This window comes from Hoplias malabaricus, chromosome 2 (genome assembly GCF_029633855.1).
Source record: "Hoplias malabaricus isolate fHopMal1 chromosome 2, fHopMal1.hap1, whole genome shotgun sequence".
Taxonomy (NCBI): Eukaryota; Metazoa; Chordata; class Actinopteri; order Characiformes; family Erythrinidae; genus Hoplias; species Hoplias malabaricus.
In genome coordinates, this window is record NC_089801.1 from 60,933,786 (window position 1) to 60,960,950 (window position 27,165).

Here is a 27,165-nt window from a genome sequence, read left to right on the forward strand (position 1 = left end):
TGTCAATGGGAAGACGGCACTATGGGCACAGCCAGCCATGTCACTGTTCCAGGGTCTTGGGGACCAGAGGTTTGTATCACTGTCTGTGTGGAGTGTGCTGTGTTCTTTCCATGTCTGCACGAAACTGCCAACATGTGTGAGTGAATGGGTGAGTGTGTGAAGTTTTGGTGCTTTATCCAATGTGTTTCTGCTTGCACATAATATTGCTATGCTTCTGAACAGGATAAAGCAGTTACAGATCACTTAGACTGTAGCTTAAATTCATCTCTCCTATTAAATGGAGTCTAGCCATTGTAACGAACTACCACTACAGGTAGTGTCTCTGTCACACAGCTCCAGGTGGAGTTGTGTGTTTGAGCCCCGCTCCGGGTGACTGTTTGTGAGGAGTTTGGTGCTCCGGTTTCCACTGTGTGCTGCCCTGCGAAGGACTTGTGCTAGGTGTGTTCCTGAATAAATGAATGTTGATAATAAAACAATACCTGCAATAGGTTCTAAGAGGGTAAAAATATTAGATGCAACATAAGAAGACAGAATAACACTGTTCTGTTGCACTAATATTTTGTGTTTTTTGTTTCTAAATTGAAAGAGACACTGTAAAATTCATATTTAATTTTTTAACATTATACATTCTTTTAAGAATATTTTTAAAAACAGGAACTGAAACATCTCATAGAGTATAAATATTCATATTAAACATAATCCATCCATCCATTATCTGTAACCGCTTATTCAATTTAGGGTCGCGGGGGGTCCAGAGCCTACCTGGAATCATCGGGCGCAAGGCGGGAATACAACCTGGAGGGGACGCCAGTCCTTCACAGGGCAACACAGACACACACACATTCACACCTACGGACACTTTCGAGTCGCCAATCCACCTGCAACGTGTGTTTTTTGGACTGTGGGAGGAAACCGGAGCACCCGGAGGAAACCCACGCAGACACGGGGAGAACACACCAACTCCTCACAGACAGTCACCCAGAGCGGGAATCGAACCCACAACCTCCAGGCCCCTGGAGCTGTGTGACTGCGACACTACCTGCTGCGCCACCATGCCGCATTAAACATAATATTTTTTAAATTAAAATCCATTAAAAGGCAAGAGCATTTTCCATTTTCCAAGAACCTATTGTTTTGAAATAAAAGTCAGAAAACCTGGAGAAAAGTAAAAGAGCAAGATTTGGTTGTTGAAGGTTGTTGATGAAAAGAAAAAAATTAGACTAATATTTGGCAGGACTTCAATCAGTCTTCTAGGGGATGTTACATTTACAATAATTTGTCTGTGAAGTCTATAACTACCGAAAGTCACAGAAATTGCTGCAGATGATCAAAGAAATGAAGAGGATGAACACAAATGTAGAATGAAAATAGTGTTAAGATTGAAATCAAATCTGATATAAACTGGTCACATTGTTACCCAACAGCTAAGAAAAAAAATTCAGAGTCAGATACAACTCATCATTCTTTTTCATAATGCAGATAGGCCTGTCAGCTTTAGAGAATCACACATACAATAGATCATCCCCTGAACCAACATCCTGTGAAAATGAAAAGCAATCTAAGCTTCGGCTATGAGCTGATTCTTTCCAGTGGTTCAGTAGGTCAAAGTCATTTGACCAGGATGAATCTTTTACAGAAGATGGATGAAAGGAATTAATATTATTCACTATCTGTTCTTTAAAACAAGGGCCTGTAGCTTGTTAATATTATAGGGGTCTAGAGTAGGGCTCAGTCATATTGTTTGTCTTTATTTATTTGCATTTGCTTTGTGAATGTAAACATTAATCACAGAACAGTGTCCACTCTAGAAATGGTGTGTCAAAAAAAAAAAAAAAGAGGAAGTTCACATTTTCAAAACCACATTGTTTGATTATGTTGCAGGTTAAACCCAAATACCAGGTTCAGTTATAGATTGTAATGCAAATAAATGTTGTTTTACAAGAACCTGGAAGAGCCTGGGGGCATATATAGAACCTGCCACCCAAGAATAAGAATATACGTTTCGTCAAATGATTCCTTAAACTGAATAGAGGTACAATGAATCTGAGGACCGGTGAGTACTGAGAGCTATGAGGATATATATTGTTTTCTATTAATGAGACATGTAGGTTTATTTCTAAGTAATAGGGGTAGAAATATCTGTTTTTCTTTTCATACATTTCTGTGTTTAGCTGTAAATAATATAACGTTTGGTAGCAGTTATGGCTATAGACATTCTCAGTCAATGTCCTTCTTTGTGAATGACATTGTTAGATATTTGATCTTACTAGCTTTAGCCAACCAGAGCTTAGCAGGAGAAATTGTCAGGTGCTAAACTTCTCAGTGATGCTAAAATCTAAATCTCCACAATTTCTCCCCATATCCAAAACACAGTGGTTCAAGTAAAACATATCAGTGTGAATTTTGCTTTAGATTTATTAGTTGGACTCTCTCACACACTCCATTACTCCAGAGATTAAAGTTCTACTCATCTACAACCCTGTGCAGGGGGATTTTGCACTCTGATACGTTCCATTTCATGCTTGTACAGGGATTATATAGATTATATGTGTCATTACTGGGTGAACCCATAGGCAGGTGAAGTCCCTGAATACATGACATGTCTACAAGGTCAGGAGAAAAGACTGAGGAGTGAAAGGGTGTGTCAATAAATCCCAATAAATAAAGCTTCAAGATCATTAGCACATCATTTGTTTAGTTCGATTTCAAAAATAAATAAATACATAAATAATGGGTTCTGCCTTTTGTATAATGAGGTTGTATATGATACAGAACTCATAAACACTCACATTTTTGAATCAGCATTTTACCCAATGACATGACAGAAATTTAGTAGACTTTGTACTTCCCAGTCAGTTATTTCAAATGTTAATCTTGTAGATTCACACTGTTGTTATTTGCTTATATGTGGTAAATTATCACAATGTAAATAGTGAAGCCCAGGTGCTGTGAGGAGTCTCTTTGTGCTTGAAACTGGAGTAATGTGTTTAAGCCCCAGTGTATGAAAAAGGCTATTTAAAAAAATAATAAAAAAAGGTGTCTTGGCCCCGTACATTTTCATTCTTTACACTCACAAAATAGAAAAGGCATCTTTTTTTTCCCCACGACAAATAGAACTCAACACTTGAAAATCACAAACCAAGATGAGAATGTTGCTCTATTCCTGCTCCATAGGTAGTTAATATTTATTTAATTATGCTTTTTCAAATTACTTAAGTTGGAACTGACCCCAAAAGCGAGTAAATAAACCGAAAATGCTACAAAACTAAACAAATCAAGTTACAAATTAGTTTCTGTGGTATTTCAAAAAAAAAAAAAAACTTACAGACATTTTATACTTCAGCCATTTTCTTCACCAAACATGCTATTCAGACGTGGAGCATTTAAACATAGACAAACCAGAGATAACTGAATTTCCCATCAGTTTTCCTTTAAGTCAGGGCTGGGCAATCTTATCCACAAAGGGCCCGTGTGGCTGCTGGATTTTAGTTCATTCAGGCCAGAGCACACTTGATTTCACTCATTTATTTAGTTGGTAACAGTAAAACAACTGATCATGTGACGTCATGGTTGGAACAAAAACCAGCAGCCACACAGTCCCTTTGCAGATAAGACTGCCCACCCCTGCTTTAAGGCTAATTTGACTAACAGTGATTCATTGTTTTAATGATTAGACAGTTCACATAAAAATGAGTCCAGGGCAGTTATGTATTATATGATTAAAAATTAGTTGTGTTTTTGATTAAAAGTTTTAAAGATTTTCTTTCATCTTTCCACCAGGTGTCACTCTTGTCCTGCTAGTTATCATCACAAAAAACAGCCTTGCAAATTTAAGTAAGTAAAACCATCCAGACTGAAAGACGTCATTTAAACAACTTTAAATTCCCTGAAAGGCAGTGAATACCGATTTACTGTATGAGTTAATGATTATTTTACTGTATGAGTAACTGTATGAGTTTATGAGAAATAGCACATTTGTATTAATTAAAATTGCTGCTATAATCAAATAAGAAAATTGTTGGTGCTTGAGTGAGATCCCCACAATGCAACATGGGAAGCAGTATTTCCACATTCAAAATGAACAGGATTTTAACTGTATGAATCAGAAAGACTTCATACAATTACGCACACACCTACAACTGGTTTCATGGATTCAGCCAGGCACTCACATACACCTACATTTAGATAATCACACAAACCAACTACCTATATGTGTCTGGACTGTTGGAGGAAACCAGATCACTAAGAGAAACCACACACAAGTCACAAAGTGCAGTCAGAATGGGCAGATTTAACAAGTTGTAAAATTTACATGAGTTTTTTTTTTTTTCTTGCACAAATCTGATTCCATATATGGCAACCCCTCATCCAATTCAGGGTCGCGGTGGGTCCAGGGCCCACCCGGAATCACCGGGCGCAAGGCAGGAACACAACCTGGAGGGGGCGCCAGTCCTTCATAGGGCAACACATTCACTCACACACTCACACCTACAGTCACTTTTGAGTCAACAATCCACCTACCAACGTGTGTTTTTGGACTGTGGGAGGAAACCAGAGTACCCAGAGGAAACCCACATGGACACCGGGAGAACACACCAACTCCTCAAAGACAGTCACCCTGTGGGAGCGGAAATCGTACCCACAACCTCCAGGTCCCTGGAGCTGTGTGACTGCGACACTACCTGCTTTGCCACCATGCCACCCTCCATATATTGCCACATGTAAAATTAATACATTGAGGTGTTTTTCAATTTTGTTTTAAAATGTAATCTAAACTCACTTCATGTTTCCATTACTTTCAGATGCAAATATAACAATATCTGCACAATGCCAGGTTTGTGACAATTTAATTACATACAATACCAGATACACAGCCTTTAAATGGTGATTATGAGGATTAATTATCATGTCTAACACAAAACATATTTTTAATTGATATTTTGTTTTAGGAAATTTTCGTACAACTTTGTGCAATTCAACTTTTACATCAGATGGAGAATATCACTGATCAAGTACTCATGCAAAATGTAAGTCCCTGCACATCACTAAAGAATAATACATTAACACCTCTAATGTTTAGTATGCAGTTGTTTAGTTGTTCATATTTTATCAACTTACTTGGGAATGCAATATATGACTATCACATATAGACACCACCTTAGATAATTTAATTTAACAACTGTAAAGACCAGCACTGTGGAATCTTCAGTTGTATAATTACAGTTGGCAATAAAGAACCATAGCAATAGGCATTTGCTTCTATGGAGTGATGGAGTTCCATCCATTATTTTTGAGATGAGTTGGAGTGGTGTGTGTGATCCAGAACTAATCACCCACCATCAGCACCTGACCTCATTAATTCTCATTGTTCAGTGCTGTGAGAGTAATCTGATCAGAGACGTTTTAGAGCATCTAATATAAAGTCTTCTAAAAGAGTATTACCCCCAACTTTGTTTAAAAGAAATTTGGGACATTTTCTTTATTAAAAAACACAAACCATGAACACACCATGTATCACGGGGGACCACACACTCACATATTCCCTCATACACTCAGACCTACAGACATTTTTGAATATCCAATCCACCTACCAATGTATGGGTTTTGATTGTGTGAGGAAACCATAGTGCCTGGAGAGCGCAGAGATAACACACAACATCCTTCATTGACAGTAGCCCTGTGAACAATCACACAGTCTGTATTTTCTCAAATATATCACTTGCATCCCACAAGACTCTTTGTTTAATGTGAATTGGGTCAGCCTCACCAATGAGTCCTTTGTTGAAAGTGCATGAAAAGTGAAGATGGAATGAGGATAGGCCTGCAGTCTTGTCTAAGTCTGGATTCCACTGAGTATTTCAACAAAGTTCTACTGTAATGCTACTGTAACTCCACAAAAAGTCAATTAACACTCAGATTAGAAGAAAAGTTCCACAATAATAGAAAGAAAAAGTTCTCATTGATCTTGAAAATTGTTTTCTCAATCCAGGACTTAAAGTTAACAGGATACGCAGGTACATATGTTTGTCTGCTTATTACCTTATGCTGCATTCAAGTGCAAGTCAGGTGGTCAACATTGTAGCTGTTTAAAAACCACATTACTCTTAAAATAAAGTACAAATTGTAAATCATTTGATATTGTACTATTGATTGACTGTTCCCCCTTGTTGAAAAGAGTGTTTGCATCAGAACTTGGGCAGTTCATGTTGCTTTGAAAATGTTGATGTGTCTGACTTCAGCTTCTGATTTCAGAGGGTATTCATGTGGTGCTTTCTTTTGGGAAAAATGCTTCTCCAATAAAACCAACACCAGTTGAATGCAGCATAACAGTGTTCTTGCTCTTTTTACCCCTGAACCTGGACAGCCTAGTTCACTACCAGCTCCTGATGGTCAAATTTGGTATTGCAACTTGATTCTCATGAAACCAAAAGGGCATTGGGCACACCCTCCCTCCAACCTCCTTCAGTTGAAAGGACCTCCTGTGTTTAGAGCTTTTAAATATTACACATGGTTTCTTCAGATTGCCTCAGACGAATGACATTGGCACCTACATTTATCATTATCCTCGAATATCTATCCTGAGCTAACAGCTTAAAGATGTCACTAATGTTCAGTGCTCTGACTCCTAACTAAGCGCAAACTGTAGCTGCAGGTGTCCCTGAAAGAGCAGCTCATGTCACATGTCCCGGAAATATGGCTGCTGAGTATTTTTAAACAAGATGGAGAAATACAAATGTCCCATGTTGGTCACAATAGATTCTTCTTCTTCTTTTGCTTCTGCTTCTGCTTCTGTGCACTCGGAATTCATGCTCATTGCCAATGGCCACTGCACAAATCAAAAGTCTTAAATATGGAGTCTCCATGTAATGATTCTGCTATCTCTTAAATGTAAGGTATATGAGCCGAAAGAATAACAGCTTATAATGTATATATCCATCCATTATCTGTAACCGCTTATCCAATTTAGGGTCGCGGGGGGTCCAGAGCCTACCTGGAATCATCGGGCGCAAGGCAGGAATACACCCTGGAGGGGGCGCCAGTCCTTCACAGGGCAACACAGACACACACACATTCACTCACACCTAGGGACACTTTCGAGTCGCCAATCCACCTGCAACGTGTGTTTTTGGACTGTGAGAGGAAACCGGAGCACCCGGAGGAAACCCACGCGGACACGGGGAGAACACACCAACTCCTCACAGACAGTCACCCGGAGCGGGAATCGAACCCACAACCTCCAGGCCCCTGGAGCTGTGTGACTGCGACGCTACCTGCTGCGCCACCGTGCCGCCCATAATGTATATATAATAATAATAATAATATATTGTATTTTGTAATACCTGTTTGTTGAATTATTTGCCATTTTGAACACACATAAGAAACATTTAGCTTTATATCTTTTCTTTATTGTTAACTGCTGTGAGTGTAATTGTATCATATCCCTTTAATAAATATAGTAGGAATTTTCTGGATTATTTTGCTCACTTGGTGGAAAAATAGAGCACATGGTATTTTGACTGTAGTGAAGCTTACCACTTAGAAGTGTACATGTGGTGCATATTTTGGGAAAGTATTTGGATTTATTGTTTGGAAGACAATAACACCACTGAAGATGTCCATGTAGAGGTTGGAGTTTGGGTAATATGTTTATCTGCAGTTTCCCCTGAAATATCTCATTTTCAGGCATCATTTTCTTCCGTCTGAGACACAGAGCTCAATGCTACACTAAGTCTCTGATGTTTTCTGGGTTCTTTTGTACATTGTTACTGTTCCTAAATCCTTTTCTCTGCCCTAGCCTCATAATTGTCTGACAAAGAAATCACATAAAAATATATATGATATATTACAAAAAATATATCATATAAAAAAAGTATATTTTTGTGAAGACGTTTAGCAATATATTGTATTAGAGTCTTCATTCATGACCCTTGAAATTACATTTAAAATCAGATGGTGGTTCAGTTGTTATGAGTAGCAACACATATTTTTGTTTTTGAGTAAAGCATGATATAAATATCACAGATTCAATGCCATAAACACATTTCTTCTCTTCTGTGCAGGGAGTTTCTCTTGCAGATGCACAATCCTGTGTGCAGTGTACTAACACTGTGGAGACCGTAGATACCTGTGACCACCTCCAGTTCAACAGCAGCTACAGTGTGTGCTACTGTGTTCACCTGTCAACCTTAGCTCTCGTCATGCAGCCAAAACAATGCTCTGAGAATGAAGTAAGGCCACTGATTTAAGAAATACATTTAAACATTCAAGAAACATTTCTATGGGTCTGTATCCGTCTAACCTATAAGAATGTAGATCATTAGAATGCTATAGGATAGAGTGTTTATACATAAGTTAATTATAGTGTAAAAGGATTACATTTTTTGGCAATGGTTGGTGATAATGTGATCTTTTTTACCTCAATCATAAATGAGACAGAGGTAAAATGTCAAGTTAGTGGATTATAATTATACTTAGGTTGCCTTTTATTTTGTATAGTAAATATATATGTGCTTTACTAACACATTTCCAGTATATTGGGTATTAAATTTTTTTTACACTTAATCCTCGCTCATGTATATTTTGGAAAGCTACAAAGAAAAAAATATTCCTTAACTTTGCCCCATCATAACCATAAGTCTATTCCTAAGCCTAAATCTATGCTCAAAAACTGTATAAAATTTTATAAGATTATGCAGAGAAATTCAAGCAAACTTGGCCTTCATAAAAACAGGACGACCATGAATCTGGAAAGGATTGAAGGGATGCTAATGATGAATATATACCTGTCCACAGACTCAATTATTCACGCTAGTAATTAATTGTAAGTAGTAATCTTACTGTAAAGCCCATGAGCCAAAAGAGCCCATTTTAATGGTCCTTTAACAGCTGTTACAATTTAAGATGTTCTAAAATGACATTTGAATATTTGAAAACATTGCACTAAACCCAATGTCAAACCCATGACCGTTTTCTTTTTTTTCATCTAGCGAAAAGACCCATATTCCTGTATGTTCTGTAAGGGCCTTCCACTGCCTGGAGTCACACAGGACCCAATATTCCATCCCACCCAGGACCCAGTGGATGACGTAAGATCATTGTGCCAAAGGATTTTTTAAATCAAACTGCTGAAGTTTGCTCTTACCTCTTACCATATTTTGTTGATTTTCTTAATTAATATTAAGTACAATATCTGCAGGCCTCCATTGCTGCTACTGTTGAAGAAATGTTAATTTATGTCTGACAAATTTTAAACATGTCATTTTGTAGATATTACAACTTATAAATTCTGTTTGTGGTAATTTGGGAGATTTTCAAATGTGTCTTCACATGCCTTTTATTTGATTTGATGAATAAACCTTGTAATATGTAGGCCAGATATATCCCATAATGTGGAAATCTGATGTCAGTTCCATTTAGTGTAATTCTGTTCCATATAGTGTAATCTGAAGGGGAAGAAAAAAATTGTTTTAATTTTTTAAAATACAGAATACATCTGTATTATACCGGTGTACTAGAAAGTTACCACTTCAGCCTTCTTTTTTTAAATAAATGTACAGAAATTCATACAGTATTCAGAATTTTGGAGGGTGCTAGGAGGAACCTGCAGTAAGAGTGAACCTGACCACACTTGTTCTATGTGGTCAGGTGAAAGGTAAACCTTCTTCTGTTTTTCAAGCTAATTATTGACACCATTAGAGATCACATGGTGATATTTGTAGGAATTATATAAGTGGTCTATATCCAAGCTAGTTATGACACATTCTTTAGCTCCTGCTGCATGGATGGGGTGGCACACCAGAGGGTGTGAAAATAGAAGAAAGCTATTGTAAATGTAGGAGTAGCCAGAAATTTGGAAGCATGAGCGTCAGGACATTTCATTGTTGGAAATTTCACCATTGTTGATAGAGCATGGAAAGCTGGCACAGGTTAAAAGTTACAAATGCATGGCTAAAATCTCAGGCATTGGCAGGTGGGAAGACACACCTTAATTCTAATAGCAATATTATGTGGCGTGGTAACAGTATTTGAATTATTTCTGCTTAATTGTGGTTATTAATTATACATTATTATTACTATTATTAATTTTAGATAATAACAGTATTAATAATTTATCAGAAATTTGGATGCTATTCACACTAGAATGTGAGTTTTCAGGATCTTCAGACTTTATGGACAAACTCTACACAGTATTATTTCAAATCAAAGAACACTTTATAGGAAAGGAATAATACTCATTTAATAGACATAGTACAATTATTATCATCTCACAAACAGGGATCAATGAAACCCTTCTTATGAGTCTAATTAAGTGGCTAGGCCATATGACTTGTGTGACTAATAAGTTTTACGCTAAATGAAATTTAACTAATGATTAATATTTAAATTTACCAAGAGACTTAATTAGACATCAGCTCTGAAAATGATATTTTTGGAGCTTAATTGATGCCGTTATAACAAAACCGATAGGTTCACCAGATTCAATCTCCGCTCTCTGGTTCTTGGCTGTCCTGTCCTCCCCATGTAACGGCTGAAGGTAGGCTTGCTATGGAGGAGATCCCCTCCAGGGTGAGTACGTCACTTCCGGCGTCCTTGGACAGTGTGAGTTGTGTCAGTGTCAGTTGGGATCCCCTTTTGGAGAGCTGCTGGCCTGGTTGGAAAGTTTCCCCGAAACGAGGGGGCGTCGAAAGAAAAGCTCTGTTTTTTTTTCAAATTCACAGGTGACGTCTTGAAGTCAGTATATAAAGTTAATATACTAAATATTTACTAATCTCTACTAAGTCTTATTCTGGCCAAAAATAAGTTTCACCTGCTTTGATCAGCCGTATGTAAAAACGCTTTGACTTATTGAGCTATTTGAGTTATTTCTAAAGGTTTAAAAAAACTAGAATAACTGGTCCCCTGTCCAGTTATAAGATTGGTCCAATCTCAGAGTCTTTTTAAGAATGTGCGGAGTCTGCTCACTCTTTCTTCCGTTGATCCGATATGGACTAGGTTCAGCAATGCCACTCTCTATGCGACTCCTTAAGCAACTCACGCCCTTTCAGCCGTACCACTGTTTTCTGAGTTGCGCCATTATGCCCAATTTAGATGTAGCCGTCCTCTGACTGGCTACTAGGTTTGGGAAGTACACATGACTGCACTGTTGGTCCATGCTGTTCCGGCTGGATTGAAATATGATCCGGAGAGAAAAGTAGCGCATTCCTCGAGGCCATCTGCCGATATATGATAAGATTAAGTCTGAAAAAGGTTATTTTAGGAGTGTTCTGAGTTCTATCAGGTGATAGGTTTAGTACTCACTCCCCAGGATTCCTTAACTGATTCACGGAGTTCTCACAGCTCACTGCTGTGGAATGTGGGGTTCCCTCCCTTTTTCTTATATCATAAGAATGGAAAGTCGGAGGCTGGATCTTAAAATTTCTCCATCATTTGATCTGGATAATCCGTAGTCTTAAAAAGGTTCAGCATACCTGGGCCTTCCCCCAATACAATTACAAACTGTGATTTAACAGCTGAGCTGAGATGTTCTGAAGGTTCTGTTTGAAATTGTGCACATTGCAAATTCAAATGTAAACTGTTGTCAAACCAATTTTCTTCTCTATGATTTAGGCACCTGGCTCTACAGATACATACAGAGTGACCCTCCCTTCAATATCTATGCCACTATTTGGCCTGTTCCACCAGACCAGACCATCTCCAAAAAATGATGTAAGATCAATGGTCTTCATAACAAAAGACTGTTAAGATGAAATGGGTGATGTATGTCTTCATGCTCATGGCTTATTTTGTTGATTGATTTTCTTAAGCAAAATAGAAGTATGTCCAACATCTGCAGCAAACAATTTCTGTCAGGTACTTTATATCTGACCATTTTTAAACACCTCATTTGATAAATATCACAGCTCACAATTTCTGTTCAAGGCCAGCAGAGAGATTTTTAATTCTTGTTTTAAGAAAATAAATATGTGATAGTATTTATTTACAAACCGGATTCCAAAAAAGTTGGGACACTAAACAAATTGTGAATAAAAACTGAATGCAATGATGTGGAGGTGCCAACATCTAATATTTTATTCAGAATAGAACACAAATCACAGATCAAAAGTTTAAACTGAGAGAATGTATAATTTTAAGGGAAAAATATGTTGTTTCAAAATTTCATGGCGTCAACAAATCCCAAAAAAGTTGGGACAAGGCCATTTTTTACTACTGTGTGGCATCCCCCCTTCTTCTTACAACACTCAACAGACATCTGGGGACAGAAGAGACCAGTTTCTAAAGTTTAGAAATAGGAATGCTCTCCCATTCATGTCTAATACAGGCCTCTAACTGTTCAATCTTCTTGGGCCTTCTTTGTCGCACCTTCCTCTTTATGATGCGCCAAATGTTCTCTATAGGTGAAAGATCTGGACTGCAGGCTGGCCATTTCAGTACCTGGATCCTTCTCCTACGTAGCCATGATGTTGTGATTGCTACAGAATGTGGTCTGGCATTATCTTGTTGAAAAATGCAGGGTCTTCCCTGAAAGAGATGATGTCTAGATGGGAGCATATGTTGTTCTAGAACCTGAACATAGTTCTCTGCATTAATGGTGCTTTTCCAGATATGCAAGCTGCCCATGCCACAAGCACTCATGCAACCTCATACCATCAGTGATGCAGGCTTCTGAACGGAGCGTTGATAACAACTTGGGTTATCCTTGTCTTCTCTGGTCCAGATGACATGGCGTCCCGGTGTTCCATAAAGAACTTCAAATTGTGACTCATCTGACCACAGAACAGTCTTCCATTTTGCCACACTGGGGGGGGTCCCCCTGGGGGAGAGACACTGTAATTTAAAGTGTATTTGTGCTGTAAACAGTAACTAGATGTAACCATGATGTAAACAGGATATGTGTAAACAATACACTCATTTTCCGCATAACATTTTCAGTCCAACAAACCAGTGTTTTGTGAAGCTGTGTGTGTGTGTGTGTGTGTGTGTGGGTGCGCGTCTTCAGTCCAGTCTTAGTCTCTAGGCGTTAGGAGTCTGCTAGCATGTGGGAAGAAGCTGTTACGGAGCCTGGATGTGAGGGCTCGAATGCTTTGATACCTTTTTCCAAACGGCAGTAGGTTGAAGAGTTTGTGTGAAGGTTGTGTGTGATCTCCTACAATGCTGAGTGCTTTGCGGGTGCAGCGAGTGGTGTCTGTGATGGAGGGAAGAGACACACCGATAATCTTCTCAGTTGTCCTCACGATCTGCTGGAGGGACTTGCGATCTGCCACAGTGCAGTTCCCAAACCAGACAGCGATGCAGCTGGTCATGATGCTCTTGATGACTCCTCTTTAAAATGCGGTGAGGATAGGAGGTGGGAGATGAAACTTCTTCAGCCTTCACAGGAAGTAGAGGCATTGTTGGGATTTCTTTCTGATGTTACTGGTGTTAGTGGACCAAGTGAGATCATCCGCTGGGTGAAAACCAAGGAATTTTTTATTCTTGACAATCTCCACAGCAGAGTTGTCGATGTTCAGCAGCGAGTGCTCACCCCTTGTTTTTCTGAAGTCTACAACCATCTCTTTGGTTTTGTCCACGTTCAGAGACAGGTTGTTGACTTCACACCAGTCAGTTAGCCACTGCACCTTCTCTCTGTATGCTGACTCGTTGTTCTTACTGATGATACCCACCATAGTCGTGTCATCAGCGAACTTGATGATATGATTTGAGCTGTGCATCACTGCACAGTCATGGGTCAGCAGTGTGAACAGCAGTGGACTGAGCATGCAGCCCTGGGGGGCTCCAGTGTTCAGTGTGATGGTGCTGGAGGTGTTCCTACCGATCCGGACTGACTGCGGTTTCCCAGTCAGGAAGTCCAGGATCCAGTTGCAGAGAGAAGTGTTAAGGCCCAGTATATACAGCTTCCCGATCAGGTGCTGAGGAATGATAGTGTTGAATGCTGAGCTGAAGTCTATGAACAGCATTCGGGCCTACGTGTCTTTCTTGTCCAGGTGGGTGAGTGTCAGGTGGAGCGTGGTGGATATGGCATCATCCGTTGAACGGTTAGGACGATACGCAAACTGTAGAGAGCCCCTCGAAGCACTTTGTGATGACAGGTGTAAGTGCAATGGGATGATAGTCATTGAGGCAGCACACAAGCGTAGGGATGATGGTGGTGTTCTTGAAGCATGTTGGAACAACGGCGCTGCTCAGAGAGATGTTGAAGATATCAGTGAAGACATCAGCAAGCTGGTCTGCACATTCTCTGAGCCCTCTGCCAGGAATGTTGTCTGGTCCAGCAGCTTTCCGCGGGTTGACTCTGCATAGAGATTTCCTCACGTCGGCTGCAGTAAAAGACAACACCTGGTCACTGGGAGAAGGGGTGGACTTTCTCGCCGTTACGTTGTTCTGTGCCTCAAACCGCTCTTGATGCCCTGCCACATTCGCCGAGTGTTTCTTCTGCTCTGGAAGTGGCTGTGAATGATCTGGCCATGTGCACGCTTTGCCTCTCTGATAGCTCTGGAGAGTTTGGCCCTTGCTGTTCTCAGGGCCACCTTTTCGCCTGATTTGAAAGCAACATCTCTATCCTTCAGCAGCGCACGCACCTCTGCATTCATCCACGGCTTCTGGTTGGAGCGGAAGGTGATGGTCTTGGAGATGGTCACATCATTGATGCACTTCTCTATGTAGCTGGTCACTGATGATGCATAGTCCTCCAGGTTGATTGTGTTGTTGTAAGTTGCAGCCTCTCTGAACATGTCCCAGTCAGTGCAATCGAAACAGTCTTGAAGAGTAGAGATTGCTTCTGATGGCCAGATTTTCACCTCTTTCAGAACAGGTTTCGATCACCTGACGATGGGTCTGTATGCAGGAATTAGCATAACAGACATGTGATCTGAGTATCCGAGGTGGGGGCGAGGCTCTGCCCTGTACACATCTGGAACGTTTGTGTAAACAAGATCTAGCGTATTTGCTCCTCTCGTAGAAAAGTTCACATACTGGTGGAATTTAGGGGACACTTTCTTGAGATTTACATGATTAAAATCTCCAGCAACAATAAACAGTCCATCCGGGTGTGTGTTTTGGAAATCGCTTCGTATAATTCCCACAGCGCTTGATTTGTGCTTGCATCAGGAGGAATATAGATTGCGATTATGTAAGCAACGATGAATTCTTGCGGTAAATAAAGAGGTCTACATTTCACAGCCACAAACTCCACTGACGTTGAACAATAAGCAGAGACCAGCACAGAGTTCTTACACCATTCAGTGTTGATATAGACACACAAACCACCGCCGCAAGTCTTACCGCATAGCGCTGGGTCTCTGTCGGCTCGAAACGCGGCTAGCCCATCTAGCTGAATGGCGGTGTCGGGAATACTGTCGCTGAGCCATGTCTCGCCGTGCAGTTCGCTGAAGTTTGATATAGTCCAGTTTATTTTCCAGCGAGCAGACATTGGAGAGAAAGAGAGAAGGGATAGCCTGCCGGCTCGTGTTAGCTCTTAGCCTAGCATGGATCCCCTCGCTTGCCGCGCTTCTGTCTCCTCTCACACCGCTTGCGTCGTTTCCTTCCCCGGCCACCGGCATCAGGAAACGTCGAGGCTTCAGGGCCTGGCCTCCGTAGCAAGTGGAGGTTCCGCAGCGTCTCCTGGAGGTCATCGCTGATATTGTATATTACCTCTTAGTGATATTGAAGCAGTGTCTGGCGGTGATATATATGTACTGGTGTTCCTGTGTCCATATATTATAAATAAAAATGAAAAAAAAAAAAAAAAAACGTTTTTAAACGTATTTAACCAAACAAAAGCCTGCTTGGTTCCGGAGCGGCCGCTGCACCGCCATCTCACCATCCTTCTTTTATCTTATTTAACATGTGGTTTCTGCCTCAGTTTGAAAGGTTCAAATGCATAGTTACATAGGCAGGCTTTGTCCTATTTCAGCACCCTGACTTCTTTTGTTTAGAATCCAATGTCCATGGAAGGATCTGAGAAGTTGTCCAGCCAACCCCCAGAGAATGATGTAAGGTCAATTAAAGATCATTGTATGAACATTTTCTTGGATGAAAAATATGAAGTTTATCTTGATGTGTTTGATACGAGTGGCATATTTTGCTGATTTCCTAAGCAAATATATGTTAAAATAAAAAAAAAATCTGTAGCAAAGTTACTGTTATTATAAAAGCAATATTACTTCATATCTGACAATATTAAATATTTAGAAGACTCATATATAAATACATACAAGCAAAATCATTATTAAATCTTTATAGTCTACTTAGAAAATCTAACTAATTCATTTTATATTTTTATTATTTAGCTTTGATTACCAAAATTTACTTTTACATATTCTGTAAATTTCCCCAGCATTCACCATTAAAGATCTCTTTAATAAAGATCCCTTTTGCTGTTTATTAAGAAAATTCTGTACATTCTACGATAATACAAAGTGTGACACAAATCATTGGGCTGTTGTAACAGTTTCTCAAGTGTGTTTTCAGAGTAATGCTGTGATACAAAAGATAGACATCATACTTGTAGCAGTGGGACTGATTTTTCTGAGCTTGGCTCTATTGACCTTTGCTGTTTGTCGACGGAACCTGAAAGTGACCAACACAGCTCTGATCAACTTGTGTATAAACCTGCTGCTGGCCCAACTCCTTTATCTGCTCACACAGAGTTTCCTGCCTTATATAAAACCTCACCAGGTGAGATTTTATTTTATTTTATTATTTATTCACGTATTTATTTATTTTTGGGGATGGGGGTGTGTGGGGTTGCATTTTTGATTTTCCCTTTTTAATCAACATCATGTCCAAAAACACATCACTCCCTGTACCAATCATTGACTTCACTCACGGACTTCAACATGGACATGTGTACACAATTATGGAAAGACACACATTTCTGAAACAATCGCTGTTTAGAATAGATTTTAAGTTGTTGTTAATGGTCTATAAATATCTTAATGGTGTAGGACCAGTGTATTTATCAGATCTGCTACAGAGATATGAGCCGAGCAGAGCTCTCAGATCATTAGGAACTTGTCAGTCCTGCCTCAGGTGAAAACTAAACATCAGGAAGCAGCGTTTAGCTACAGCACTGCTCTTAAACAGAGCCAGACTGAGAATGTTACAATGGTGTACGTTCCTGTGTTTTAAACTGGTTTTAACGGGTACTTACAGTGTACCTTCCCATAACTTACAATTCAGTGTATCTAAAATACATCCCCTACACGTAATGCACTTTCTCACATTTTAAAGTGTATTTACAGTGTACATCTAAAATACTTACCAGCCTGTGTTTTTACATGTACGTCCCTGACACTTACTGCATCTTCTCAGTGTTTTAAAGGGGGATTTAACTGGTACTTACAGTGTACCTTCCCATAACAAACAGATTAAGGTTTATATGAATCAGTATAAAAGACTTACCTGTTCCAACTGTTACTTTAATAATTGGGGACTTTCGCAATGCCCGAGATTACGCTTTCACATTCCAGCTGCTTTTTATGATCCTAGTTGTCTTGTACTTCATTGTATAGTTCTAAATAATATGATGAGCATTGGAATCACATGGAATAATGTACACTGTAAGTACTGGGTAAATACCCTTTAAATTGTGGGAAAATACACCATAAAACGTGTGAAGGTACATTGTAAGTTCTGGGTAAGTACAGGTTAAGATGCATGCTGTATTATAAAGTGTTACCAAATAAACTTTTTACCACCTTTACCACAGGTACAAGGCAATACACCAAGATTTCACTCCTCTCCTAAATGTACACACTGCTTTTCAAAATTAATTTATCAAATTCCATCATTCACCATCACAGAATCCCAAATTTGCTTCCTTATACTTAGCAGGCCATGCTACACACTTCCCTACCAGTATTTGTCAGGAAATCACATGGCAACAAACACATAGGTAAAAGTATCTGCAGTTCTATATAAGGGTCATATTGATTCCACTGAATACCTATGTGCACTGCATCATCCAGAGACTTATTGGGCTAGAATGCCTACTGCAGGGTGCTCCACAGGGGTTTTGTGATGTGCTTTGTTTGTGCTAGTGAGTGAATCGCATAGCATTAAATGATTTGATGTCAGGGCACTTGTTCTGTAGTGACTTCTTGGGATTGCTGAGAATTTAAAACGGGACAATCCGTTGCACAGCTCCAGTGGTTTATTGAAAATCTGCTATTATGTTAACTTCATAGTAGGGCAGGTATTTGGGTATAGTTAAAATAAGATTAGTTCTAGTTAAGTGCTCTAACACGAAGGAAATGTATATGCTACAGAAGGTGATGCAGTGCATTTTGAATGAACACTGTGAAAAAATGTTTTTTAAAAAATGTATGTTTATGAATGTAAACTTTAAGTTATTTTAGGTATAAGTGTAGTGGCATATATCTGATATATTCTGTACTGCAACTTTACTAATAATGAGCTAGTATATAGGTATACTTTATTAGTTTTATACTTCTGTCTCACTTATAATTGTAGTGAATTATAATACAAATCAAACCTTTTACATTAATCTCAAACCAAATGTATAAGAGACACGAATATCTGGCAACCCCGAGATAACCATAACTCTACACTTAGCCTTTATTAATTTATGATTTAACAGCAGTTTAGAAGGTTAAAACAGCAGCATTTAGCATTTGTGTAATTCTATTACTGACAGAAGACTTTTATTGGGTAAATAATGTTTATCCATATCCATCCATCTATCCATCCATCCATCCATCCATTATCTGTAACCGCTTATCCAATTCAGGGTCATGGTGGGTCCAGAGCCTACCTGGAATCATTGGGCGCAAGGTGGGAATACACCCTGGAGGGGGCGCCAGTCCTTCACAGGGCAACACACACACTCACACACTCACACCTACGGTCACTTTTGAGTTGCCAATCAAGCTACCAACGTGTGTTTTTGGACTGTGGGAGGAAACCGGAGCACCCGGAGGAAACCCACGCGGACACGGGGAGAACACACCAACTCCTCACAGACAGTCACCCAGAGCGGGAATTGAACCCACTTTATCCATATCTATGTTGTTTAATAACACTGTGTACATAAGGTTCAGTTCCATGTACCAAATATTCTAAACTATTTCAAGCCAAACATACCTAAACTCAAAAGAGAAGAAAAGTGTGGCACTGGAGAGTGATATATGGCACATACAAACTCATCCATTTTGTTTCCATGGGGTGAAGGTATGGTCATGTGGATTCTGGTACAGCATTGTACACAAACTGTGCTGATGGAATTTAACCAAGTGCTTTGTCATTTAGAGACTGAATAGAACACACAAAGTTTATCTCACTAAATACAGGGTGGGTCAAAATGCCACACGACACCGTTATGTTTGAAATGGCTGCCATCTTGAAAGTCATTATATTGGATAAAGGGCAAGTTTTTTTCCAATAGGAAAGTGGTCATGTAGCATATCAACAAAGGCCAGAATTTTCTCAGAAATCAATTGCCGCAATCAGTTTTACAATATCTCTCAAATTGCTGCGACATCTGACACTCATCCTGTACATGGTTCTTAGGGATGAATTGCACAGAAATTTGCCTTAAGATGAACTTGCTTACAAAATGAATTCAATAATGTTTTATTTCTCTATTTTTCTGATGCTCCACACCTTACTCAAAACTTTCAATGTCTCAGTTGCAGCAGAGTACAACCTGGGGTCCACCCAAACCAACAAAAAACCCTGCAGGACAACCTGCCAGATACTTACGGTTGCCCTCTCTCTCTCTCTCTCTCTCTCTCTCTCTCTCTCTCTCTCTCTCTCTCTTGCTGCAGGTGGTGTGTGCAATGCTGGCTGGTGTTCTACAATTCCTATTCCTATGCTCTTTTGTGTGGATGTTGACTCAAGCAGTGCTCCTCTTCACCCAAGTGTGGAATCTTACAAAGATCAGGTCAAAGCAGGAGGGGCTTAAGAAAAAATGGTTGGTTTTGGTTGGATACGTTATTCCTCTGGTTGTGGTGGGCGTGTCTGCTGGAGTGTTTCCTGATGGATATGGCAGTGACATGTGAGTGTGCAGTTTTTTTAAAGTGGAATATGACAGAGCAGTCTCATTTATACATACGGAAATTAATAAATGGGTAATAATGTGTGTATTTCTGTGTAGATGTTGGCTTAAGACAGACAGGACATTTTTGTGGAGTTTTCTGGGACCTGTTTGTTTCATTCTCGCTGTAAGTTTCCTTTATAAAAGTCAGTTATTAAAACATTTAAAATGTAAAGATGCAAGCTTTCTGATGTCATGAGTTGAAGATGATGCATTTTGTAGCAATGATTTCTACAGAGTTTATAAAAGCTTTAATTACACTTTATTAATATCCGAGTTAACGGGTTGGGCGAATCTGATGCTTACCCAATAAATAACATTCTTAATGTTTACAGTCTTTTCTTGGGTGGGCTTGGTGTACAAAGAAAATTAACATTGTATAATGACAATCTTTGGGAAACCATGAGCCCATATTTACTTGAATAAATTGTTCTGGGAAGAAAACGGGGGAGGATTTGGGGTGTTGTTTGTGCTGTTTCTTTGTTCTATTAGAACTATCTGATGGATCAGAATTTGTGCCATGTAATGATTGTTCATGGAAAATAGAGAGGTTAGTTTTTCTTTTTGTACTAAGGCTGGGGGCCTAATTTGTTATTAAAAGCATTTAATTGTAAGCTGTAAAACTGTAAAACATTAATATAAATTTAGTCAGACAACTTTAGCCTCATTTCTTTATTTCTTTCTCTTTAATCTATAGCATTCCCCAAATTGGAATTGGCAAAGGAAACATTATTCTGTTGATTACAGTAGGTGAAGTATACAGGGGTTGGACAATGAAGCTGAAACACCTGGTTTTAGACCAGATTTGGGCAGCCGTGGTTTTATGTTTTTTGGATACAATCCGGGTTAGCACCCGAACATCCCTTTCAGACAGCTTCCTCTTGTGTCCACAGTTAATCCTGTTGGATGTGTTTCATCGTTCTTGGTGGTATGCTGACATTACCCTGGATACCATGGCTCTTGATACATCACAAAGACTTGCTGTCTTGGTCACAGATGTGCCAGCAAGACGTGCACCAACAATTTGTCCTCTTTTAAACTCTGGTATGTCACCCATAATGTTGTGTGCATTGCAATATTTTGAGCAAAACTGTGCTCTTACCCTCTGCTAATTGAACCTTCACACTCTGCTCTTACTGGTGCAATGTGCAATTAATGAAGATTGGCCACCAGGCTGGTCCAATTTAGCCATGAAACCTCCCACACTAAAATGACAGGTGTTTGAGGTTCATTGTCCAACCCCAGTATGTCAATAACCCAATGATTATGCCAGTACCTGATTTGATTAACAAGTGTGTAACTGTCCTGTATGAATACAATGTCTCCACTTAAGTGTGTACCGGAATAATACTTACAAGTCTTGATACCTTGATGCATCTTCTGTTGACTCATAATTAAATATGTATATTTTTGTATGTTGTGATTTACTGTAATATTCAATTATAACATTTAAATAGAAGAATCAATAATAAAAAAAGTGATTACTGTGCTTTGTTCTTGCCAGGTAAATGTGATTCTCTTAATCAGCATGTTAGTCATAATAATCTATACCCTAAAAGGAATGAAAAGTGAAATCTTGAGAATCAAACTCACTGAAAGAGATCAGCAACTCTTCATAAGTGTGATCCTGAAAACCATTATCCAGTTTTTCATTCTCGGCTGCCCCTGGGTCCTGGGTTTCTTCACAGAAGGCAGCAAGGTGTTGCAGATAATTTTCCTTGTCCTCAACTCCCAGCAGGGCACCTTCATCTTCATCATCCACTGTGCCCTCAACCAAGAGGTCAGACATTATCTGTTCACCCTTAGAATAATCTTAGAATTAGCTACACTCTACAAACTACTGTATGTGGACTCCTTCTCAGCCAACATTTCTTCAGAAAGAAGGTTATCAGTGAGATTGTTGCCCTTTTGCTGCAGTATGGTCTCCTGATCAGTATTTAGACTGGATACTGGGAGTTTGCTGCAGGGATATGATAGTATTTAGACATAAAATGTTAGGTGAGGTCAGATACTGATGCAGAATAATTCATCCTGGATCACAGATACCACTCTAACTCATCCTAAAAGCACATGATTAGATATCATCTACAGACTCATCATTCATCATAATTGGTGGACATGTACTGATTTGCTGTAAATATGAAAGGGTTTGGTATAATATTTTTAACCTCAGTGGGCATTTACACCATGAAAATTATTACGAACCCTATGACAGCAAATGGTAAAATAAATAAACATTCATTCATTCATTCATTGTCAGTAACCCTTATCCAGTTCAGGATCGCTGAGCCTACATGGAATAATTGAGCACAAGGTAGCAACACACCCTGGAGGGAGCGCGAGTCCTTTACAGGGCGACACACTTCACTCACACATTCACTCACACTCTCACACCTATGGACACTTTTGAGTTACCAAGCCACCCAGCAAAGTGTTTTTGGATCGTGGGCAAAAACCGGAGCACCCAGAGGAAACCCATGTGGACATGGGAAGAACAAAACTTTTTAAATTTAATTTTATATGTTTATTTATAGGCAGTACGGTGGCACAGCAGGTAGTGTTGCAATCACTCAGCTTCAGGGACCTGGAGGTTGTGGGTTCAAGTCCCACTCCAGGTGACAGTCTTTTTGGTGTATAGTACCTGTTTCCTCAGGGTGCTCCGGTTTCTTCCCGTGGTTTAAAAACACATGTTGGTAGGTGGATTGGCGACTCAAAAGTTTCTGTAGGCATGAGTGAATGTGTGAGTTTGTGTTGCCCTGTAAAGGACTGGTGCCCCCTACAGGGTAGGCTCCGGACCCACCGCAACCCTGTACTGGATAAGGGTTACAGACAATGAATAAATGAATGAATGAATGAACGAATTAATTAATTAATAAAAGAAAAATGTAAAAAAAAAACTGTTAAAAACTGTTTTGTATTCTCTGCCTCAATTTTCTGTCTTTTTTTCTTTACTTCCAGGTGAGACAGGCATATATGAACTGGTGGAGAGCTTGTAATTCACATAATAATGAAAATAAGGAAACCCCCCAAAAAATCACAAATCTGTAATGGATCAAGCAGATGAGATGAAATGTGATAAGATGAGACACAAATCATATTTTTGGTATATTTGATAAAAGTGTACATTTCTTAGTTGGAATTATTACTAGTACAGGCCACATATGTAAAGGCTGAAATGGGGAGGTGAACTCAGAAATCTCTGGGAAGGGGTTCAGGGTGGTTTATGGATGTGCACCAAGCCGTACAGCTCCTCTGCTCTCAGATAGTTTAATTGGTTGATTTAATGCTTTTGGTATATTTTTGTAAATTATAAAAAACATAAATAGAAAAGAATATCTTTTGTGATTACATTATAGACTATCATAAATATAATAAAGGTTTGTGTAAATTGTCACGCCCTTGTCTTGTCATGTCTCTTTTCCCCGCCATGTGCTCTCTTAGCACATGGCTCTCTTTGTTATTGTCCATGTCTCTGCCCACGCCCCGCCTTTGTTCCTCCTCCTCGTCCGTGTCTCATTTGTAGTCCTGCCCCCTCGTTATCAGTCTCAGGTGTCCTTGTGTGACTATAAGTCCCTTTGTCTCTGTATGTTTGTCGGTCATTCGTTTCACTTCCTAGTCATGTTGTTTCTCTTCTATTGTTGCGTTGTCATGTTATTCAGTTCAGTTAGTCTGTCTCCGCAGGTTTCTGTTGTTGTTTTGCTCCCTAGTCTGTTTGTCTCATCCATCCCTTGCTTCTGTTTGCTCTCTTCTTGTTTCCTTTGTCATATTGTTTCCAAGTCTGTCTGTCTCTGCTGATCCTCGTTTAAGTTTGTTCTCTATTTAGCTCTCTCTGTTTAAGACTCTGTTTAGGTCTGTTCAGTGTTAGTCTGTTTAGTTCTCTAGTCTGTCTGTCCCGTTTGCTCTAGCTCTCCGTGTTCTAGTTTGGTTTGTTTAGCTCCGTTTGTCTACGTCTCTGTCAGCTCCCTGTATCTTTCTGTTATAGTGTCTGTCTGTATCTGTTTTGTTATTTATTTTGTTTAAAATAAAGTTTGCTGTGTTTTAGCGAGTGCGTCCGCCTCCGTCAGTCCCCCCCCAGCAGTCCTGACATAAATGGACAATAAAATTTATGTTTTATTGGTGCTATTTTCACTGCATATCATCACTGTTGGTATGAGATGGTATGATGATAATGGTAACAGAAGAAGGCTAAAACTTTAAAAGCTCATATTCATTATATATTTAAAATGTCAATGTAAGAAGGATGTTTTTTGTTTGTTTTTGTTTTTGTTTTTTTCTGTACTGACATTTTTTAAAGAATTTCCTGCAGGTTCTTTCTGTTGAATTTTATTTGGTGGGTTTAAAGTTAATTAACATTAATTCAGGTCTGCCAAAGAAAGTGTAGCAGAGTCATTCATTCATTCATTATCTGTAACCGCTTATCCAGTTCAGGGTCGCGGTGGGTCCAGAGCCTACCTGGAATCATTGGGCACAAGGTGGGAATACACCCTGGAGGGGGCGCCAGTCCTTCACAGGGCAACACACACACAAACACACTTTTGAGTCACCAATCCACCTACCAATGTGTGTTTTTGGACTATGGGAGGAAACCGGAGCACCCAGAGGAAACCCACACGGACACAGGGAGAACACACCAACTCCTCACAGACAGTCACCCGGACCGCGAATCGAACCCACAACCTCCAGCCCCTGGAGCTGTGTGACTGCGACACTACCTGCTGCGCCACCGTGCCAACCTGTAGCAGAGTCAGTGATAATTAATTATTATTTGATTAATAATTAATTTTTTTATTTATTTTGTTCTATGTTTGGGAGCCATTGTGATATGTAGTGTCTTTACCTGTCCAGTCTCAGCTTGGACAAGTATGTCATCATGTTGGATGACTTTACATATAATATAGCAGATTTAGCTAGAATTAATTATTATTAATGTATTATGATGCTCATTGACACACTGTAGGTCCTTGGCTCCAAAAATGAATCTGACCCAAATGTAATATTTCTGTACAAGAAAGGTGCACACACAAACACATTACCAAGGCCTGGTTTTATCACAGAACTGGTTTATTAAATTTAATATCAAATAATGAATTTTTATTATACATTCATATAATGAAAGGGGGCGGCACGGTGGTGCAGCAAGTGGTGTCGCAGTCACACACCTCCAGGGACCTGGAGGTTGTGGGTTCGATTCTCACTCTGGGGTTCGTTTCCCAAAAGCATAGTTGCTAGATATGTTAGTTATGTTATGTCTCAAAACCATAGTTCCAACAAACGTTCGCAACACTGTCGTTAAGTTGTGTAGTTGGAACTACAGTTTCAGGTCTGTGGTTAGAAGCTTAGTTCCTAGTGACTACGTCCTTGATGACGGAAGACACAGTAGAATTAGGGTACTGTATGGTGTGTGTGTATATATACATACACAAAAATAATAAATAAAATAATATAATATAGTGCAAATCATAAATAAAATAATTTAATCTTTACCTAAGATTTAATACAGAAATGAGGGCAGTTTTAAACTTTTAAATAAAAATAATATAGCCTATACCTTAATTAAATGTTATTATTAATGTTTATAATGTTTATATTTCATTTAATTTTATAGCATTTATAAAAAGGATTGAAAAATGTATATAAAAAACCCTGGTATTAATACACAGTCATCATTTAAAGCCTGGTTTTAAATACCACATCATGATTTTTTTATATATACCTAATGTTTTGAACTATGAATGACCATTATGAAATACATTGTGTGAGCTTAGAGATAAGTTTTAATAAAAGGAACAGGGGGGCAATACTTAAAGATTAGCAGCTTTCATTCCCTCAACACTGTGTTATGGTATTGTTTTCCAGTAATAGTCTGTCTCATCTTGTCCCACTTAAAACAATAATGACATTACATGTTTAAGTTATATGTTAGGTATATAATAACTTTAATGTAGTAGTTCAAGATGGATTTGAATATTATTTTATCTTCAGTTCATTGAAGGAATGTCAACATGTATTTTAAACAGATACAGATTATAAATTCAGTTGATTCATCACTAAACACACCACACATCACTTTCAGCCCAGCCCTGGGGGAGAAATGGTTCTCTATAGAACCCTACCACTTGAAGAACCTTAGTAAGATTAAAGGTTTCTTTGTATTATGAAAGTGTTCTTCAGACAGATGGAGAAGGTGCTGTAGATGGCTCTATATAGCAACATTTAGAAAAGGGTTCTATACGGGACACAAAAGTGCTCTTCTATTATTATGATTTCAAACTTGTAACAATAAAGGAACCATTTATGGTGCCATACAGAAGCATTATCTACAAGGTGCTATATAGAACCATCTATAGCACATTCTCCATCAGTCTGAAGAACAATTTCATGATGCAAAGGAACCTTTAATCTTACTAAGGTTCTTCAAGTGTTCTATATAAAAACGTTTTCTTCACTAATGAACCCTTGTAGAACCAAGTGTGAGATTAGGACATAAACATAATAAACATAAGTTTAAAAGATGAAAAAAGACAGAGTGCAACTGGCACTTTAACTGTACCATTTGTGTGTGTGTGTCTGTAAAAAGATGCTATCATGTTGGTATATACTACAAATTTATATATATATCAGAAGAGGCAACGTAGAATACCTTACAGTACTTTAGTGAATCAATGTTTCATCAGTGAGAGCTTCAGTTGCTGTTATAAAAACAACACAATGAATGCTCTCAGGTCTCGAACCTACCTCTGTGTGACACAGAAATGCATGTTTTTCATGTCTAGCCGACTGCGCCACTGAGGAACACTGCTGAGAGTTCTCACCGCCATATTTATAAACTTTTCTAACATACTTAATATCTATGTTTTATAATGATAAATACACTGAAATATTATTATTTTTTGTTACAATACAATCTTTGTCTTTTATCACTGTTATTTATATTATTTTATTTAAAAATATGCATTTATTTTTTATTCAAGTAACGTTATTCTTTTTGTTGATTATATATGATTACAATATGAGTAATTGTGGTCACAACTCTCATATTTTCTCAGTTTCCCGCTGTGACAGCCAGACCAAACACATCTGGAACCATCGTAGTTCAGGCTATGGTGGTTTAA

General features: G+C 38.9%; 1 protein-coding gene across 1 annotated transcript; it reads left to right on the top strand.

Annotated features, from left to right (window-relative positions):
• Nucleotides 1-21: 21 nt before the first annotated feature.
• LOC136677578 (putative adhesion G protein-coupled receptor E4P) lies at nucleotides 22-27,165 on the top strand. Its single transcript, XM_066655143.1, has 8 exons — nucleotides 22-69; nucleotides 8,061-8,203; nucleotides 10,566-10,586; nucleotides 16,470-16,674; nucleotides 19,785-20,014; nucleotides 20,114-20,180; nucleotides 21,558-21,833; nucleotides 27,100-27,165. Exons 1-8 carry the CDS (start codon nucleotides 22-24, stop codon nucleotides 27,163-27,165), a joined length of 1,056 nt encoding a protein of 351 aa, XP_066511240.1.